Raw genomic sequence first — 16670 nt, forward strand, 5'->3', positions numbered from 1 at the left:
CAACTCTTTTTTTGTGTATTTCAGAGAAGATGTTCCACCTCCAAAAAGCCGCAGTTCAACAGCTCGCAGCTACATCGGCAGCAATCGCTCTTCTCTGGGTTCAATGTCTCCCTCAAATATGGAAGGATATACCAAAACTCCATATAGCCAAGTCCCAAGTGAAGACTTTGAACGTGCTCCTGGTCAAAACCCAACCTTTGCACCTTCAAAGGTAGCTGCACCTAATTTAAGTAGAATGGGAGCTGTTCCTGTGATGATTCCAGCACAAAGCAAAGATGGGTCGATAGTATAAAATATTATTAATTTAAAAGCTGTTTTTTAAAGTGTTCATTGTAAGTATTAGAGAAAACTACTGTGTTCCATCCCTCATTTAAACACTGGCATGAAATTGTCCTTGAAGCAAATGAACAAGTTAGTTTGAAAAGCCACCAATTCTCAGATTTAATTTTAAACTTATTAGTATATGACAGTTGAACTATTTGCAAAAAGCGTTGAAGTTCCTAAGTAAATATTGGACACTGAAGGTATTTGGACCTGTGGTAGGTTACTGAAGAGACACTGACGCTGTCAGCTAATGTGCAGTCCTGAATGTGTAACAGTGAGACAAAGGAGAATTAACAAAGCATTTCATATTTAGACCACGGAGTTTCTCAGAGTTCCTGTAACTTTATCCTCAATTATGGAATAACAGAAATATTTGAACTTGATATTGAACTCTGATGTAGTTGGATGGGGCTGAAATACTGAGGATGACTTTGAATTCTGTTCATATTTATGTGGTTCTTTGATCTGGTAATGTTTGTTTGGAGCACTTGAGCTCTTATTTCAGGGGCAGCCAGTTATTTAATTGGTTCAATTAGTTTAATTAATCTACTCTGAATTTAAAATGTCAGTGAGTGGAAGTGTGACAGGAGAACCTTGCAAGCTCTTTGAAACATGAATTTTTCTGTAATAACTAGTTCTAGTCAGGTTGACTTAATACTTACATTATCTGATGCAAGAGGTCCTGTCAGGTTGTTGGTGATGGTACCTAAGCTTTAAGATCTATAAATCAGCTGTTACTATCACAGTAAGAATGAATTATGGATCTTTATGCAGGTCTTTAAGGTAATTGTACCTTGCATTTTCCAACGCCTGTTTAGATACTAAGGCAGTGCTCTTATTTTTTTTCCAAACCAATTACCTAGAAGCTCCATGGAGATTTAATGAGAGCTATTAAGCTGTTAAGTAACTGGTATTGGATATCTGTCCTCTAACATCACTGTGGAAACAACTTTTCCCATATACATGTAAGCAGTAGTCAGCCTTTACTCAAGATGCTAATGTCTTCCTGTGTGAATTTGCAAGGAGTTTAAAGCTCATTTCTCCTTGCCTCTTCAACAGCCCTAAATATTCTGAACCAATGTTCAGACTTTTTAAAAGCAAGAATTTTGTGCAGCTGAGAGCAAACAGTTATCCAGAATTGTTTATGCAGATCTCATGTTTCAAAATTAAAAATGCTTCTTCCCAATTTTGCAAAATTAAAGCAATACAGGAGAAACAGAACAATTCTTTCTCTTACTTTCACATGTATTTAGGACTTCTGATAGCTTCTGGTAGCTGATATTACATACCTGTGAAAGCTGGATTTAAAACTTAGTGCAGCTTGATTCTTTGTGGATTTTATCTTCCTTCCTCTTTTCTACCTTCTTCATCTTGTGTGGAGGGCAGGTGGGGGAGAGTCCCTTCAGCTTATTCTAGCTATAGTTGTTGAACTGCAAGGTATTTTGGAAAACTCTAAAAGCATATAGTATGTGGCACTGATGTTGATGAAGGAAATATCTGAATAGCCTGTTGAAAGGTGTTAGGATTGTTTGTGTGTAGCAACAGTGTGAGAGAAAACATTTTCCCAAACTTCTAGGTTTAGTGTCTGCTTTTTTGTAGCTGCTTATAGTTCTGTGAGGAATTCTTTGGCTTACTACTAAATGTTTGTCCTATCTGTAATTAGATGCACAATCCTTGGCTGGCACTATTAATGTAAAGAAATTTCCCTGCCCGTGGCAGGGTGGTTGGTACAAGGTCATCTTCCAACCCAAACCATTTTATAATGCTAACATACCCTTCATACCGAATTTAGAAACTTGAATGGCTATTAAGTATTCTAGACCTAGTTTTACACATTTGGGACTTTTTTAGATTGTAAGCTGATACTGTTAGAGATCAGATTTTTTATCTTTCATGTGTGCCTTGTCAATAAACTTTGCCTGATTGTAACTTCAGTTTTTATGAAATTTCTGGTGCCTAAACATACTGTTTGAACAGGTGCTTAGATGATGGTACAGTTCTTAAAACATGACACTGTGATCTGATTTCTTGATTCTTATGTACTATTTATACCTCTTCATGCCTATTTTTGGATGTGACTTCAGTGTCTCTCTCTGTATTCTTCTGTATTTCAAAATGTCACTCCTTCAATTGCTAATTATGATTTAAGTGTTTATATTCCTGAAAACTGTTCAGTTGTTGTACCAATGAGATGGATGATTGATTTTTATATGTGTGGTAAATAATAGGTTTAGTAAATGTGCCAAACATAGCTTCTGAAGAACAATAGATGGGGAGACATCTTCTTGCATCCAATTATTGTGACAGAAGAGACTTCCAAGATGTTAATCGTACACTGATTGTTTACCTTGAAACTAAGGCCTTCCTTAATTAAAAGGGTATAGTTATTATAAATACAAGTTGAGTACAAAACTAAGCTGAATCACAGACTGAGAGATAGCTATAAACCTAAGCAACCAGGCAGCAAACCTACTAAATTTGGTTCTTAGCCATCTGTGGTCATATGTGTTTTTTGGTGGGTTTTGTTTGGTTTCTTTTGGTTTTGTTTTGTTTTGTTTTGTTCTTTTGGTTTGGCCTGAGACCCTGCACTTACAGTCAGTTAAGCCCTAGGACACTCAGAACCAGAAACCTATCTCAGTAAAGCAAGCAGAGCAGAGTTTACACATGCTTGATGCTCTGTCAGCTTGTGCAAAATAATAAATGGACAGAAGGACAGCGTGATGTGCCCTCAGAGCCTGGCTGTTAGGCTTAGCAGCCTTGACAGTGTCTGTCTATTTATGTAATTGCATGGAAAAAGAGGAGAAATAGAATCTGACATAGTCCTTATCTGAAATAAAGAACCCCTGACTTGGGGTAAACTTGGCCTCAAGTTGCTATCATCATGCCTTTTTGGATGGATAGAACACTACTATGAGAACATAATACTGGTATTATAAATTATTTCTTTTGTCACTAGATTGTTCACTTACACTGGATTATGATTCTCAAAGGCAGCTACTGTAGTCTAACAATGATTTCTAGCTGTGTAGGAGATGAACTGGTTAAACACGTGAGGTGTCCAATCTTACAGATAGCTCAGCTAACAGAACACTTTTAGGAAGTAATGGCAGCTGATATATCAGTTAGGAGGTGGCATTTTTAATGTCTCATTTGATTAAAAAAGAAAAAAGGGGGAGGGGGTAGGGAGGGCGGTACCATTTTGTAAATACTCTTAAGTGAGCTCAAGAAACCTCTAGTTAATGTCATGACTGTAAACTTGCCTGTTGAGGACTACTATATATAGGAAGAAACCCCTCAATTTTAGCATGGTGTGAATAAAGTGTTAGACTTGTAATACTGTAGAGGTTCCGTAACACTTGTCCATACAGTTCAAGCATCTTCATAAACTTCCTGCAGTGGGTATTTAAAGATAATTGTGTGAAACTTCCTTCCCTGAAAAATGAATACTTCTTCCAAAACTGTATAGTGCACAGAAATGCCTTGTTGGAGGGGTAAAACATGACTTTTGAGAGAAATGTACATTGCATACGTCTTTATCAACTCTGGATAGTTGCATTCATATTAGATGTATGCTTCCTGCTTAATAGTGCAAGTAAGACTTCTTAATTGCAAGTTTTTTCTGTAATGCTGAATATTGTATACTACTGGTTTCCATGACAAGCTTTTAGTTTTGTTCTGAGCAGTGTATATTCTGGATCACTTTAGGTCTCTGTTCCAGTCTAAAGACGTTAAGCTATTTGTGTCACTTAAACCATGTTTTAAACACTTGATAGGTGCTTTATGGGACCCTTTGGTTACTGGTCCTCTAGCATTGAGGCACAGCTCAGTTGAAATCGGAGCAATAAAACTTCCTGGAATCCCAAATGTTACGATGTTACATTACACTTCTCATGCACAAAGCATGGACTTTGATATGAATTTCAGTATGAGGTTTTATATTCACACTTTTGGGGGAATGGTATTTTAAAATATGAGTATTGTGAGTGAATTTGTAAAAAAAAAAAAAAAAACAAACAAAATTCAAAATTTTAAAACGCTGTAGTTCCATGACAGACTTGTGTACTTTTTGAAATAAAACTGTTGGAGAAAACAGTAGTCTGTCTTTTATTTTAAAGCAGCACTTGTGTATGGCTTCAGCTTTCTCTTTTATGTAATTGGAAGTGAACTAATAAATATGGCTGTGTATACCCTGCTGGCATTAATCATTTTATTTATTGCTTTCCCCTCCCGCATTAATTCCTAAGAGAACTAAAACTTTAGATATTTTAAAACATGCACTTACTGATATCTAAGTGTAGATATCAATAGTCATTCTGAAAACATAAGGCTTGAAAGGAACTTTAGATTCCATTTCATCCCTCTTTATTTTCAGTAGAACAAAAAAAATCCTGAAACTGATTATTTTTTTCTTTTAAAGTTCAAAAAAGCAGGTTTGCAGCACTCAAAGCATGTTGATAAAGTGCTTGGTTTTATGTTGCCAGTTAATGTGCACCTTTTTCAATTCAGAGGAAGTTGACTTGGCATACTCTGCACCCCTTGGCTTTGCAAACCAACTGATTATTTTCCTTGTCATTTTACCTGAGATTAATGTGATTTCTCCAGTCTTGTCTTGGGCACATAATTAATTTTAGGAAGCAAAGTCCAGCATGAGCTCTGTTTGCATTAATGACATGTATAATTCTCATATCATTGGAGGTATAATTAGCTTACATTTGCTCCTAGTGTAGGCATGTTTGTGTTATAATGCATGCATATCTTCATATGTTAATGTGTACCTGTGCCATGCCAGATGTTCCAGTCCCTTCTTTCTGTGTAAATAAACCCCTGATGCATGTGTGCACAAGCATCTGAAGTACTGGTGGGAAAACCTTTAGGAGTTTTTTTCTATTTCAAATTAAGAATCATGCTTAAATACAAAGGGAAACCCTAATAAAAATGAAGGTTCAGATTTGTCTCTTTTTGTAGAGTTCTAAGAAACTTTTCCTACACTTTTTACCATCAACGCCAAGACTTAGGATGGAAGTCTTGAGCTTAAGGTGGCAGTTTTGTCACAGATGGCTCTTGCATGCCTCAGCTGCTCCAGGTATTTTTTTTGAGAATAGGTGACCGTGAACCAGAAGCTGAGTACCTCCAGCTTCTCTGTGGAATTCCAACAAACCATGTCAAGCTTTCCTGAGTGTCCTGAAAGAACAGAGGGCACTCATCACGTGGTAGTTCTACAGAACCTTCGTGATCCTTGTATATATATTAGACAATGCCTTGGATAAAGTTTCTTAAAGTCTATCTGGTTGGTTGGTTGTTTCTCTGAACATCTTTGGCTGTGTCCTTTGAGCTTACTGTCTCAAAAACTTACTTGTTGGATGGAGAAACTTCATTTCTTGCAAGCTCTGTGATAATGCTGAAAGGCTGTTTTAGAAAGCAGTTCATGACAGCATCTTAGCCTTGTTTTCTGTCTGTAAAATTCATAAAACAAAAGAGTTTGTAAGACAAACAGCTGATTAAGAAGCAAAGGCAAGAGTAGGATGAAAAGAAGCTATAAATGTTGCCTACCTTTCCAAATCTCAGATTATTTTAAAACCACCTTTCACTTGTGTAGGACTGTAGGTGACTGCTCACAACATGCATCTTAATATAAAAAAAAAAAATGTGCACTTGAGTTACGATAATTCTGTTGCTCTTTTAATTTGCTTTAGGCTTTTTGCAGAATGGTGCAGGCTCAGCTTATCAGGGGAAGAGTATGAACCTTTAATTTTTTAAAATAACCACTCTGGCAGAAAACTGGCCTAGAGGGTTGTGCCGTCCCTGCTTCTGACTTCCATTCAAAGTCAAGCTTCTGAAAACAGGGATCCTTTAAGGATCCTTTGATTTTCATATTAAGTCAGTGTTACTGTCACCCTTGTAAGTTGGCATTTTGAAGACTTCAGCTTTCAGCTGTTGAAGTACTTACTGGTCAGGTTGCTTGGAATATGGAGAGTCAGTAGCATGAAGTGGCAGCAGGTGCTGTCTGGGTCCTCATTTTTAGTGGATTAGCACAAGAAACAGATGGAGGACAATTGTACCATGTTATCTGGGAAACGAAGGAAGTTGTGCAACTCACACAGGAGCCCTCTCTGATGCCAGGGTTGATGGATGGCGGGAGGGGAGCAGCCTTACGGAGAAGTTGAGTGTGTTGGTTACACAACTGGATTATGTAACAGTTTAAAAAAGTGGCAGTATTAGAAGAGACATTAACATCTGAAAGCACATCATTTTATCTTTGCTTATCTAATTTTTTCTTGGGGGGAAAAAGCCTCCAGAGGCAGCGTTGTCCGCTGGGAAGCGCAGAAAGCTGTGTGATGCATTGACAGTTGTCCCACTTCTCAGGGCTGGATGCTGTGGCTCTGGGAGCTGCAGGCAGGACGAAAGTTGAGTGCTGTACCTGAAGGGTATTGTGTTCTCTTTCCTGAAGTATTTTTCCTAATTGCAAAATGGGGAGAGAAAAACAGTGAGTCTGGGGAGTTTTGTGCCAGGGATGTGGATTCTGGAAGCACTTTCCAACTTGTTGGAGCCTTTCCTTTACTCTGGTTTCTAGCAACATCTGATTTAGGGGTTTTCAGAGTCTGCAAAACTTTTTTGCATTTAGAGTTGCTCATATAGCCAGCATGCCTTCATTACTTAAATTGCAGAGCCTTGTACTCTTCCTACCGTGCATAATTTCTGCATATGATGCATTTGGTTATATTATTACCAACAGTACTGTATAAAGAAACAGAAGAAACTGTAGACTCCTGAACACTCCAGACTTGGTGCTCAGGGCACAAACATCTCCTGTCACTCAGGTTAGGTAGCAGCTTGCTCAGAATTTGGTATCAAGGAATACTAAATCACATGGTAAAGAGCTATAAAAGTAACTTATAGTACCATTTAAAGTACATTAAAAAAATTTTTAGTACCATTGGTATAATAGCTTCCACTTATGTCCATTTTTCAACTTACATTCCTTCATGTATGGGAAAGAAACTCGAGCCATTGTGTCTCGTGGCCAGTTACTGCTGTACAAGTGAAGTAGCACCTTTTTATAGCTTGTGACTTGGCCTGCTCTGGGATTTGTAACTGTATTATCCCATACAGGACTCTGAATCTCCCTGCTTCATGTCAGTTGGTAATATTTTACCCCCGGAACAGCAGCGGGGATTAGTCGGATTTCAAGGAAGTTGAAGTTGCAGCGAGTGTTTGTTCTCGGGGTTTAAGGTCTCTGATTAGAGCTCTCAGCAGCAGCCAGTCGCTGCTGACTCGACAGGTAGCTGAGTGGGTGGTGTTTCTAAGAAACTTAGCTCAAGTCAGAACACTTGTGCTGTGCCTTACTTAGCTGTAGGAGACCAAGATAAAATTATTACTTTAGATTTCTGTTTACCAGTAGAATAGTTCAGGTGGGAGGGAAACCAATACCCTTAGACCAGGAACAAAGGCAAACGGTGGTAATACAAACATAAAACTGCTGAACTGCTTGTGACTGCTAAAGAAAGTGCCGACTCTGGGGCACAGCTGGTGGTTTGTGGAACATGTCAAAAAGCTTATGTTGTGGCTGGTAGCACTGCACTCCTTATCCAGATGAATAAAATGCCCTTCCATGTCACTTCCAATCCTGTAACTGTCAAGACCAGAAACAGTTCATCTCAGCTGTAAGATAAAAAATAAAGCTTGCAATTACTTTATTTTCATGTATTCTTTTCTGTTCTTTGTTGGTACGTGAGAAAAATTCAAACTTACTAAAAGGACACAGCTTGAAATGAGCTGTTCGGTCTTGCCCTGGTTTTGTCCTTGTATTTTGTAATTCAATATGAAGTTGCTTAAGCATTGCAATATTCTTTTTCTTTCTCTTCAGACTTGAGTTGTGGTTTGGGTGACCTCTTTAGGTAACCTGTTTAATGACTTTGTATGCCATCTGTGTTTAAAACAGAACTTTAAAAAAAAATGTAACGTGCTGTGGTCTCCTATACTGTCTTTGGCCCACTTGGAAAAAAAAAAATTATGGTGAAATATGAGTGCTTTATATTGAAACCAAGTAAGAAATGTTATGTTTGGGAATTAGGAACGTCCCCCATGGCTGATGCCTTGGCAGCCTCTCTCCATGTCTTCTGTGCCCAAACACAACTGACTGTACTGTGCTTTGCAGTGACTTGCTAAGAATATGTTTCCCAACAGAAAGCTAAGAAACCTTCTTAGGTGCCAGATGGTTATTTTCTTGTTGCTTACTCAGGAAATAAATTTAGGTGAGAAAATGATTCTTGTAATCTGCATCTGTAGAGACTTTTTTTTTTTAATAAGCTCTAATAAAAAGCTGTAAACTGCAGAAATGTACAGCTGAGGTATGAATGTAGTTTTTGATAGGTTTTAACAGTTGTGGTGAGAAACACTATATCTATACACACTGTTGCTCTGATGGAAGTACTACTATATCCTTTTTTTTACCAAAAAAAAAAAAAAAAAATGTAGCCAATGCCTGATTGACTAGTATGGACGAGAGCTTAGAGTTAGTCATTAAAATATCAGTATTCCTCAGACTGAAGTTGAGGTCACCAACAATGTTTCTTCATTTGCCACTCATTTAGGGGAAAAAGAAATCCCCAGATCATAATTGTGCCTGTTCTTTTAGGAGCAAGACAATGAAAACTGTGATTCTTGTACAGTAAAACCTACAACTCTGATCATGCCAGGCTTGCATACTTGAAAAGCATCGAAGTTCTAAACATAAATTATATGTCTTTAAAATCAGGGTTGTGTTGCTACTTGAAGTATTTTAGGCGTATTATTTTAAATATGATATATGCATATCTGAACTGGGTGGGCAGGCAGGAATCTCAGGCAACCCACTAAAATCCTTTATTCCTAGATGAAAGGGCTGGAAGGAGGGTTAGAAGAGCCTTTATGCTCAACAGTGCTTTCTGTTGCCTGTTAGAAATCAGCGTAATTTCCCTGCCCCTGGTGTTACCTGAGCAAGCTGGGATTTTAATCAGCCCTCCGAGTGGGGTATCCAGCATGACAGTGAGAACTGGGTCGTTACGTTACACACGTGGATTTTATTCTGAGATCATCTCAGCTCTGTGCCAACTGTATTAACTATTTAATTTGCTGCTGGCTTTATGGTTTGTGCAATGGGGGGAAATTGCTGAATGTGCAAGGAAGCTGAGGATATCCTTAGTGCTTGACATGGCTAACAGAAGCTCACTCACCAGCAATTAAAACAACAACAAAAGAATCCCAAGGCAGAGGAGTCCGATTAACGAAGTGGAGGATTAGGGTTGATGACCTGGCTCTGTCAGCTGTGTGATTTTTATTAATGTTAAGATTTTCTCGTTGTTAATTGTCTTCCATAGCTGTTAGAGTGGAAACAGTTCTTTTGTGAAACTAGAGTCTCCCATTGCACTGTCATTTTTTTTAAAGTTTCCTTGGCAAATCTTTTCAGTCTTCCCCAGATGCCCATCTTAGTCCTTATTTTCACCTCTTTCATAGTCTTAGAAAATTCTGAAATAGATGTATTTAAAGACAGTTATCTTGTTCAGGCCATCTGTGGTTGTCTCTGTCCCCCGCTGCTTGCTGATTTTTAATTCTGCCCAGGCAACAGTCACTCTTCCAGTACTTACAGCACTCCTTGGGTATTTCAAGTTGTAGTAAAAATAATAGTAAGGCAGATCTCATTATGCAGCTTTTTGAGGGTGAAAGATCTCTCAAAGCCCATTGCCAGTGCTTTCCCTCCAGAGGTTTGGTCAGAGATCCTTGCTTGGATGCCTGCTTGGCATCACCTCGGAGTGAAGCAGCTTCTTTCTGCTCCCACTCAGTAGTGTGTAGGACCAAGTGTTCACATGGGCTGGTGTCCTAATCACTCTGCTGGGCCACTTCATGCTCCCTCACCACCCTTTCCCTGCTGCTCACTGCAGGTGACTTGGAAGGTATTCTCAGAGTAGGATAATGGAAATACAGAATACAGTGTGTTATTTTCCTTCATCATTGCTGATATTGGAGTTGTCTAACCATGTGTGCTTGCTTACTCTGCCAGGCTGAGATACACACAGAGAGATGGAAAGCTCCTTCCTGGCATCATTGGCCTTGTCAGCAACAAATTGCTCTGTGCTTGGTGTTCTGTACAACTTTCCTCTGCCTACAGCTTCCAACTTAAATTGGTGCCTGACCTTCCTCTTTCTGTCACATGCTGCCTTTTTGTTTCTGATTGCGGGATGGATTTCACTGCTGAAGCAGGATGGAGTTTTAGACAGGTTTTCCCTTTTTTCTGAGTGTGGTATGTTGCTACTGATCATGCTTTTGTGGGGGGTTCTTCCTTCTACTGCCCTTTTCTATCATATTTTTTGTTCCTAACCATTTTCACACACTTGCCTCTGCTTTAGGCATTAGGCACTTTAAACTACGTTACACAGAGTGTGTTTTAAACCGGCCCCTGGTTTTCCAGCTTAAACATAATGGGGTTATGATTGCAAGTACCTGGGCAGACAGTAGTTTCTTATTAACTTACAGTTTTCCTTTCATGATCCAAAGGACTTACCACATCTTGTTTATAAGTTACAACACTGGGGGGTGGATTTTAATTTTTTTTATTATTATTTATTTATTCTTTATCACAGCTGCACGAATAGCCTCTAGCTGCATGCTAGAGTTCACTTGCCAGACTGCATCTTTCTTTTTTTCTTTTTTTCCATTGCTAGAGATGTACTTAGATGAGAAAGAAAGGAAAAGAAAATCAAGACTGAAAGTATCAGGGCAGCACAGGCAAAGGAGGACAGATTATGCTGTATTTGTTCCATTTTGCCTTCCTAGCTCATTTAAGTATCAGATTTTAAAAAGCATTTGCGTTTCCAAACAACTGGACTATCAAAAGCTCTCCCCCCATCCCCGCTCATCTGTGTGCCACGTAGCAGAATTTTCTCCGTAAGGAAGGTGTGTTAATTATCCCTTGACTCATTCATGAAGGGGAGCAAAGAGGATGTGCTTGCTGGAGACACATGAACCCCTGCTTGCAAGCCTGCCTTATCCCTGAGAAAAGCTGGATTTACAAACGTTTTGGTGTGAAAGAGCGCTCTTTCTTCGGGGTTTTCCAGTAAAATGAGACAGGATGAACTGTGTGGGGAGCAGCCTAATATTTATTTAGAAAGCATATGTTTGCTAATTATTAGCTCATTATCTGTTTGAGGGCTTTTAATGCGGGAGGTGGGCAGTAGGAGTGTTGTGTTATCCATGGTGCAAAGACAGGAACACAGACAGAAAGGACACTTCTCGCCTCAGCGTCCAGTGCCAATTAATACACCTCTTAGTATTCCTTAAAAGAATAATTACATAAGAAATAGCCAGAATGAAGTTGTGAAACAGGCTTGCATGCCAGGTAATAGCCTTAAATCGAAAGAAGCCAAAGGTCCTGGTTTCATGCCAAGCAGTCCTTGGTACTGATTCCAGTTACGCTTCCAAGCAAGGCTTTGGGAAGGGGCTCAGTTCATTTTACTGTCGTGTGCAACTGGAAGATTTTATTTGATGTGTAATTCTAATTGCAGCGTGACAGTTCGCAAGGAAGAAAGTGAGATGTTGCAGAGAGGTAGCCTGAGTCACTTGTTTTAATTACTGGCCTTATGGAGAAACTATTGTGGCATTGAGGCATGTTTTAAAAATCTGTGAGGACTTGTGTAATTATACAAAGGCCTGTAATAAGCTGAAATGGGGGAGTAAGAAAATGAGATGTTACCAGTAAATGCAATGCATCCATATACATTTGTGGATTATTAATTAGGAAGAGTTGTCTTCTGGTGGAATATTATGTTTCCAAAATTAATAATGGTGACTCTCAGCAGCAGTTGAGCACAGACAGCACGTAGAAATGGCATTTTGTGGCTTGGAGTGGTGGGAGAAATGCTGAGTTACCACTTTTCTTACAATATCAGTCTTAGAATAAGAAGTCAAAGAGTTCACAGAGCTGATAAAGAACTGTAGCTATAACAAAGAATTGTTTATTATCTTTGTGCAACAAAAAGGTATCCTCAGAAATGTCAATAAAAATAGTCAGGGAACTAAAACTGACTTCTAAGGAAATGGTAAAACAAGCCAGTATGCAGATTGGGATGAGTCACTGGATTCTTAAAAAAAATAGTGTTTGTAACAGTAAAAACCAAAAATGTGTGGTTCTTTGATAATTCAGGTTACTGTTATGCAGTTGAGGAAAGAGACACCTTAGCAGATGTTGACAGGTACTTCAGAAATGCACTTTAGTAGGTCTGCACTGGGAAATCCACGAGGATTGTTAAATAACCTATGTGAAGATACTGAAATTTTGCTATCAAGTTAAAGTTACATTCATTTACAGTGCACTAATAAATGGAGTGTCAGTTTGCTGCACCACTGCACCACTTTGCTGTGAGACACTGGTTTAAACCCTAATCTGAATGGCCACAAGTTGGGTGATGATCTGAATAGTGCATTTAATTACTGTATATGAGAGTATCTAGCATCTTGTTAATATAGATTAATGATATTCTTTCTTTTTGTAGTATGACATCGCACACAAGATTGGTGACATAACAGTGGTATAAACATGAAGAAACAGGCATCAGTTTTTGCATGACTTTCCAGTATGGTGAAACTGAAGTACATTGTGAAATGAAGTGCAGGGTTTTTTTTTTTACTTGATCTCACTTTAGATTCAAGATTGTTAAGTCGGCTCTATTCAGTTTTGTAAGTACCACATATTTTCTTTTTCATATTTTTGATGCAAAGTTTACAAAGCGACTACCAACGTTTTTCTTGCTACTTTTGTGTTTTGAAAAGTGTGCACCATCAATCCTCTCTGCTCCCCCCCACCCCTTTCCTGGAGATGCAAAAAACTGTGAAGTTAACAAAATCAACTCAGGTAGCACAAATATAGCCTTAAGCAGCAGCGCGTTGAAAGAGGTTGTAATCTGAAATAGAGTAGTTTTGTTTTTTCCTAGCTCTCTGGTCTGCTCATTTGATAGGAAGTGTATTCTTTGTTCAGTGCTGTAGTGATACCAACAAGGTCTTACAACCTCTGTGTGAAATGCGCTGTGTTTCAAGATTGTATATATTTTATAACACTCAATAAAATACACTTGAATGTTACAGTTCACACGTGCTTCAGTATGATCTGTTAATGCAGGTGTTGTGGTAATTCACATCTGGACACTTCCTTATTCCTCCTGGTCCACAACTTACCATGCAGGAAATGAGAGGGAAGAGGAAGGTGCTCTTTAAACCAGGCTGGTTACGGGGTCCTCGTTGCCTCCTGCGACGTGGAGACTTTGGGTATTGATTTCATAATGAAAATATTAATCTGCCTAACCACTGTTAGGTAGGATGAGACCACTGTAAACTGACCTAGTGGATGGAACTTAATAAATTAATTTTTGGAGCCTGGTACCCTGCTGTTACTTAGGGCATTTTTGGTAACTCATTACCTGTCACAGGCTACATAAATCTGAGCACGTGGAAGGACACCCCAGCATTCAGGCAGTAGCAGTGACCATACGCAAACTCAAACCTGTCTTTGCTCAGCTACATCTTTCTGTGCACTTGAGAAATACTGGGTGCATATGCACGTGATGATTTTTTACCATTGTAAATATGTAGATACTAATTTAAACCTTAATCCAGTATTAAGGTTTGTGCTGTGCTGTGGTCTGAAAGCAACCGTATGGTGAAACTGATGGTGAAAAATATGTTACTTATTAAATTATTTTTGCTTCTGTTTTTGAGAGGAGCACAGCTAATTCTAGTATAAACTCAAACTCAGATGCTTCTGAGCAAAAGTTCCATTAAGTAGTTTTGTCACTGCATATGAAAAGTCAAGTAAAACCATCTGAGAAAACAGGAATATCTTCATGAGAAAAATGAAAGCATGGAGGGTTTCTACATATCACAGGTTTAAGTGGCCAATTAGAAAAAAAATCATTGTAAATCTAACTTAAGTTCAATGTTATAATTACAGAATAGATACTTTGCCTTTAAGAAGCGATTGTTTTTATGCCAAAACACTGCATTCCTCACTCTCTCCTTTGACTCCATGCTGCCTAAACTTGTCTGTGAATGAATCTGGCAAGTAATTAATCAGGGTAAAATTCCATTGGGATCAGCATGAAAGTTGCCTTGTCAAGAAGCAGCAACTGCCTGTTTAGTGTATGTTCTGTAATGTAATAATTTATAGTCAGAACTTAACTTACCTTTTTGCTACAGTGTGCTCCATATAAGATAAGTAATTGTCTTTTCCTTCCCTCAATAATCACCATCATCTAAGTGTTTAGTTGCTGGTGTTTTAGGAAGGTAGGATGAAAGGAAGGAATAACTGTACTAGCTTATAGTTTTCTTTAAAAAAATGAATTTTTTTAGAACTGTTTTTGGTGGGTTTTTTCAGAAAAATCTACAAAACTTGATGCATCAAAGTATCTTCTTAAAGGAATAAGCGAAATAAACTTTTTTGTACTTAAATTCCTATCTAAATTAAATTAATAGGTATATATTTTTAAGTAAAGAAGAATGTACATTGCTGTTATTGAACTTAAATGTGTGTCTGTTTTGCAAAGAAATTTCCATTTTTTTTTTCTTCTTCCAAGAAACTGGTAACTGTACAGCTTCCTTGTTCACCTGTCTAAGGAGTTGCTTGGCTAATCTCCATATTCTTACCAGATGTTCAGGGACCAATACCGAGTCTTTTGAAAGTTATTGTGTGTTGGGCATTTAGTCATGAAGTCTACCCTGGTGAGGTCAACCAAGTAAGTGTTGTTAACTTTATGTTGCTGTGGTGTAAGCAGGATACAAGTTTGAAGCTTGCCCGATGCCACACAGAAAGTCTGAAGATTAATTCTCACTCCCAGTCTGCTCTCTGCCACCTTTCTCAGACTTGGAAGATGCAGTAATGAAGCCTGAGTGTCTTGCTTTTTGCAGATTATCATGACCAGCTGGCTGTTTAGGGCTGATTGTAGATGTCAGGGGGCATTTTTACGTGGTATAGATGAATTTTTCGGCCGTTTGTAATACATTGAGCAGCTTGGTCATACATGGTCAGCAGGTGGAAAACTCCCTGACTCTTGTGCCAACACTATTAAATGAGAAAAAGTAGTGCATTTCATGTACTTTACTTCTTGCCAGGGCTTGCTTGTTACAGGAGAGCTGAAGCATGTGTTTGTTTGGTAGCTGAGCTGTTGTCCACACCCAAAAAAGTCTCATGTTATGTTTTATATACATGTTAGCTGGCCTGGACCTGGAGAGTCAGACAAACCTAAATGTCGCCTGTGGCAGCCTGTATCTTTGCTGCAAAGCAGATAAAACCAACTCGTGCTTTCCAACCATCCCTGCAAATGATACTTTATCTGTTTAGTTCAGACCACTTTGGTTTCATTTCTCCAAAAGCCATTATGATTACGGGTGGCTGAGGAGCAGCGCCGTGCTCGGCCATTCCCACGCTTACCCACATCTTCTCTGTGGGGAATAAGCCTTGCAGTCATGTGGACCTGTAGGTTTGGTGTAGGCTTTGGGAAATGTATGCTGCAAGCTGTTCCTAAGGTTGGTTATGTGGGCTCAGACTGCCTTGGTGGTGTCTCTCCAGGATACAGGGTGAGCCAGGGAGTTCACCAGATCAGCTTTACCGTGGTTGAGGGGCTGACTCAGATTCAAACGTTGCCCTGCAGGCAGTGTGGCTGCAACAGGCTCAGAAATTGGGAAAATCGATGCCAGTGCAAGGCAATTTCACATTTCTGCAGCTGTAGCCATGCCTGAATTGGTATCATTGTAAGTATTTGCATAAAATTAAGCAATCTCAAACCATGACTCCTGTCAAAGGCACACACACTTTGAACGGCAGCGTTCGACACGCCACGAAAAGATTTGGCCCAGCTTGCCGGGCTCTTGACTTCTCTTTCCTGGCCTTGGGCTGCCTCCTATCTTGTCATCATAAGCATTGGTGCAGCTGCTGTGAGCCACATCAGAGACACGATACAGTTTAAAATTGCTTGCATATGGTGAAGTGTATTTTGAACTTGGGTACATTCATCATTTCAGTTGAGCAGGCAGCTGCACTTGTATTTGTGCTGACAACAGGGGAAGGAGGCACTGTGAAAGTGGAAAGAAGGATCAAAGTATAAGGCAGACAATAAACAGGTTTTAGCTAAAAGGACTCAAGGCACTGAAGTGCCCTGCTCTGAGCTGGGGTTTGTCCCAGGCAAACTCCAGAGGTGCTTTCCAACTTCAGTGCTCTGCAGTCCTGTAAAAAAGATGCACATAGCCAAATTCTCCCTGCATTCAAAAAAAGGTGATCCTCAGCTGCCATGTAAAGCTGAAGGTGCCAGAAGGCTATGACTTCCATT

The 16670-nt window shown here is 39.1% G+C and overlaps 1 protein-coding gene across 2 annotated transcripts in view; it reads left to right on the forward strand.

The window, feature by feature from the left end:
• CXADR (CXADR Ig-like cell adhesion molecule) overlaps positions 1-13441 on the forward strand; it is a 34951-nt gene extending 21510 nt beyond the window's left edge. Inside the window, exons 7-8 of one of the 2 annotated variants that reach the window (XM_064643994.1) lie at positions 25-211; positions 12849-13441. In XM_064643994.1, the coding sequence (XP_064500064.1) occupies positions 25-211; positions 12849-12890 (229 nt within the window). In that variant the 3' untranslated portion in view covers positions 12891-13441. Of the gene's footprint in view, positions 1-24; positions 4512-12848 lie in introns of those variants that run through there. The other variant, XM_064643993.1, reaches the window with a different exon arrangement.
• Positions 13442-16670: the final 3229 nt, after the last annotated feature.

Source organism: Pseudopipra pipra, chromosome 2 (assembly GCF_036250125.1).
Source record: "Pseudopipra pipra isolate bDixPip1 chromosome 2, bDixPip1.hap1, whole genome shotgun sequence".
Lineage (NCBI taxonomy): Eukaryota > Metazoa > Chordata > Aves > Passeriformes > Pipridae > Pseudopipra > Pseudopipra pipra.